Genomic DNA, 4,059 nt, shown 5'->3' on the forward strand with positions numbered 1-4,059 from the left:
GCCTAGGCTGGAGTGCAGTGGTATGATCATGGCTCACTGCAGCCTCAACCTCCTGGGCACAAGTGATCTTCCCTCTTCAGCCTCCTGAGTAGCTGGGACTATACATACCCACCACCAAGCCTGGGTAATTTTTAAATTTTTTGTAAAGATGGTGTCTTACTATGTTGCCCAGGCTGGTTTCAAACTCCTGAGCTCAAGTAATCCTCCTGCATCAGCCTCCCGAAGTGCTGGGATTACAGGTGTGAGCCACTGCACCCGGCCTATACACACTTTTTTTTTTTTTTTTCTTTGAGATGGACTCTTGCTCTGTTGTCAGGCTGGAGTGCAGTGGTGCGATCTCAGCTCACTGCAATCTCTGCCTCCCAGGTTCAAATGATTCGCCTGCCTCAGCCACCTGAGTAGCTGGGACTACAGGCGCTTGCCACCACGCCCAGCTAATTTTTGTGTTTTGAGTAGAGACGGAGTTTCACCATGTTGGCCAGGATGGTCTTGATCTCTTGACCTTGTGATCTGCCTGCCTCGGCCTCCCAAAGTGCTGGGATTACAGGCATGAGCCACCGCCATGCCTATAATTTATAGGCCAGGCCTATAAATGCACTTTTTAAAAACTTCAAATGATATCAAAATTCTCCCATCCAAATGATCCATAAACAATAACAAAGTCCTCTACAATTATAAATGTTCATTGTTGAAAGATTACCTTGCCAGCTAGTATTTATCTTTTGGATATATATCTTTTGACATATATGTATTTATTTATTTGTATACTTGTGTATATATTTATTCAACAAAAATGGGATTGTGCTCTTCCTAACCCTTTTAAAAATTTAATACGGTGTGAACGTTCTTCCTTGTTAGAAAACACAATTGCATCACTGGATTTTTCCAGTCTTGCTATTATAAATAATACAATGATGATCTTGTGTATATAATTATTATTGTTTTTTTGGAGACAGAGTTTCGCTCTGTCACCCAGGCTGGAGTGCAGTGGTGCGATCTTGGCTCACTGCAGCCTCCGCCTTCTGGGTTCGAGCAATTCTTGTGCTTCTGAATAGCTGGGACCACAGGCCCGCGGCACCATGCCTGGCTAATTTTATATTTTTAGTAGACATGGGGTTTTGCCACGTTGCCAAGCTGGTCTCGAACTCCTGGCCTCAAGTGATCCACCCACCTCCGCCTCCCAAAGTGCTAGGATTATAGGTGTGAGCCACTGCGCCCAGCCTGTGCGTATATAATTTTGATTTTCTAAGTATTCCTTAGTTCATAGAGTATGCATATTTTAAAAGCTCTGAGCAGAGTTGCTGTTCAGAAAGGCTGGGTCAGTGTCTGTCTTCCTAGTAACAGGGCAGAAGTCAGCCTGTCCTACCACACTCTCCTACTGCACTCTAGCCAGTGTTAGTAACGTGCTTCTGGTCACACTTTCACATGAAGGCTATTAGGAGCTACTGACAAAGTTTAAGTAGACAAATCACATAACCACATTTGCATTTTTGATTCCAGCTTCAGGGCCTAATAGCTCTATTAGTCTTATATGGCCCCTAGGAGGCATTCAAGATAATGGTGACACTAAGCAAAGCGGGGGCAAGTTGAGGTAGAGAGTCTGAACAAGCAGGTCTCTAACCTGCAGCTATGGAGAAGAAATTCAGTGTTTCCTGTGGCAGGTGGAGGGAATACTTACCCAGCAGAGCATGCGAGACTCTTCGATATGCACCTTCATGTATTATCTTGTTCAGTTCTCTGAGGTTGGGATCGTTGTTATCTCCCATTTTGCAGGTGGGAGAATTGAGGCAGAGAAAGGTTCAGCACCTTGCCTTTGGTTACACAGCTGGTCATTCTGGCTTCAATCACAGGGCTACCAGCCTGTGCTCTTCACCACTGAGCTTCCCTGCCTCAGGCCACTTCCCCGGACCATTAGCTGGATTCTGAGAGTAGTTTCCAAGCCAGAGCTTTCAGAGTGCTTTTGTTTGTAGGACAATTTTAAGACAGTGGGTTCTTGAATCTTTTGTGTTTTTTTAAGTCTCAGATTTATCTTCCTATTTCCTACTTCTCCAAAAAGACTGAGAGCTGACATATTTGATTGTAAGCTCTTTGGGGCAGAGCCCTTGTAATCGTCTCTGTATAAAACAGTGCCCACCCCAGTGACTGGTACTTGGATGCTTCAGTCAACAGCTGTGCTGTTAAATAGGGCAAGTTTTTCCTAGACCCGCATTCTGATAAAAGAAAAATCAAATGAATTATGATTGAACCAATTCAACACACACTGTTGCATTTTATGTATGTGTTTTTGGTGACCTTACTTTGGAAACAATGTAAAAGTCACATCTGTGGAGTGTTTTTAGAGCACTTTTACATTCATTTATGATAATAGGGACCTGCCCAGGCACTGGGCTAGGTGTTCCACATATACTGTGTCATTATGTAAATTGTGATTCACAAGAACTTGAGAAGCTAGCAGGGTAGCTATTATTATCCTTGGGGTGGTTTGTTTTTGGTTCTTTGGGTTTTTTCCCAGGGGAAGAAGCTGGAGTTTGGACAGCCCCTGGCCTACATGGGCTCCCTTTTGCAGAGGCTGCTCCAGCGGGGATCTCCTTGAGCTCAGGCAAATAAGCCAGTGCCAGGCCAGGTCCCCTGCACACCTTTGTCTATTTTCCCCTTTGTTCCTTGGATCTGAAAACCCTTCAAGGCTTCAGAGGAAGCTCAGTGAGTTGATTCTCATGTACCGGGAGAAGAGAATGTAGAGGCGGCGGAACCAGAGGAGCTGGCTGCGGTGGCAGGACATGGCTCTCTAGAAGAATCAAAGAGAATCAGTTATGAAACACTTGCACTGGAGCTGTTTCATTACTTTCAGATCTGGCCTCCTCACCTTAAATCCTTCCTCGCACCAATATGCTTCATGCTATAGCCTTATCTGTCTTCTTCCTGTAACCCACGAACCTCTCTGGATTGGCCCCCTATCATGGCCCCTGCTTTCGCATCTCCTACTTCCTCCCTGTGATTATAACACACAATGCTCACGGTAGCTACAACACTCACTATGGGATGCCAGAAAACTGGCAAAACAGTCCACATGCATCATCTCAATGTTAACAACCCTGTGAATCAAGTACTGTTATTACTGTTTTTTAAAAAAATAAATAGATGAGGAAACTCATCAGTCTCAAACAGCTAGTAGGTAGTAGAGCTGGCTGAGATTTTAACCCAGAGCCATCTGATTGACTCTACAGTCCACATTCTTTTTTTTCTTTTTTTTTACTTTTTTCCTTTTTTTTTTTTTTTGAGATGGAGCCTCGCCCTGTCGCCCGGTCTGGAGTGCGGTGGCGCAATCTTGGCTCACTACAAACTCTGTCTCCCAGGTTCACGCCATTCTCCTGCCTCAGCCTCCCGAGTATCTGGGACTATAGGCACTCGCCACCACACCCAGCTAATTTTTTGTATTTTTAGTAGAGACAGGGTTTCACTGCGTTAGCCAGGATGGTCTCCTGACCTTGTGATCTGCCCGCCTCGGCCTCCCAAAGTGCTGGGATTACAAGCCTGAGCCACCACGCCTGGCCGTTTACAGTCCACATTCTTAATCATGTTGCTACTACCTCAAATGTACAACACAGACGGGGATGTTTCATAGGAAGCAACCTAGTACATGCTAGTACACTATGCCCAAATTCCTCTGAGTTAGGTCATTTCGGAGGTACAATCACTGTCAGAAGAAGAAAACAAGGAATGGCACACAGGCGTGAGTTGTCGTTCCCACCTTCTAGGGGAAATGTACATTATCTTGTTATTCAGACCTAGTATAGTTCGGTTTTTAAACAGAATAGATTACAGCAACTGACTTCACTAGATATACATAAAAGGATGTGCCTGTTTATCTCTGAGTACCATAATTAACTTGCCTCTCTAAGCTAATATCTTCACAAACTTTTATGTAAAGAACCCCTTTTATATTCATTGTCAGACTCTACATGACTTGCCAGGTGCAGTGGCTCACACCTGTAACCCCAGCACTTTGGGAGGCCAAAGTAGGCGGATCACCTGAGGTCAGGAGTTCGAGACCAGCCTGAC

At 44.8% G+C, this 4,059-nt stretch overlaps 1 protein-coding gene across 2 annotated transcripts in view; it reads right to left on the reverse strand.

The window, feature by feature from the left end:
• Positions 1–4,059, reverse strand: part of PIGL (phosphatidylinositol glycan anchor biosynthesis, class L) — a 169,668-nt gene that overhangs the window by 23,241 nt on the left and 142,368 nt on the right. The window contains exon 7 of one of the 2 annotated variants that reach the window (XM_011975243.1): positions 1,679–2,785. In XM_011975243.1, the coding sequence (XP_011830633.1) occupies positions 2,687–2,785 (99 nt within the window). In that variant the 3' untranslated portion in view covers positions 1,679–2,686. Of the gene's footprint in view, positions 1–1,678; positions 2,786–4,059 lie in introns of those variants that run through there. The other variant, XM_011975244.1, reaches the window with a different exon arrangement.

Source organism: Mandrillus leucophaeus, unplaced genomic scaffold (genome assembly GCF_000951045.1).
Source record: "Mandrillus leucophaeus isolate KB7577 unplaced genomic scaffold, Mleu.le_1.0 Scaffold153, whole genome shotgun sequence".
Classification (NCBI taxonomy): Eukaryota; Metazoa; Chordata; class Mammalia; order Primates; family Cercopithecidae; genus Mandrillus; species Mandrillus leucophaeus.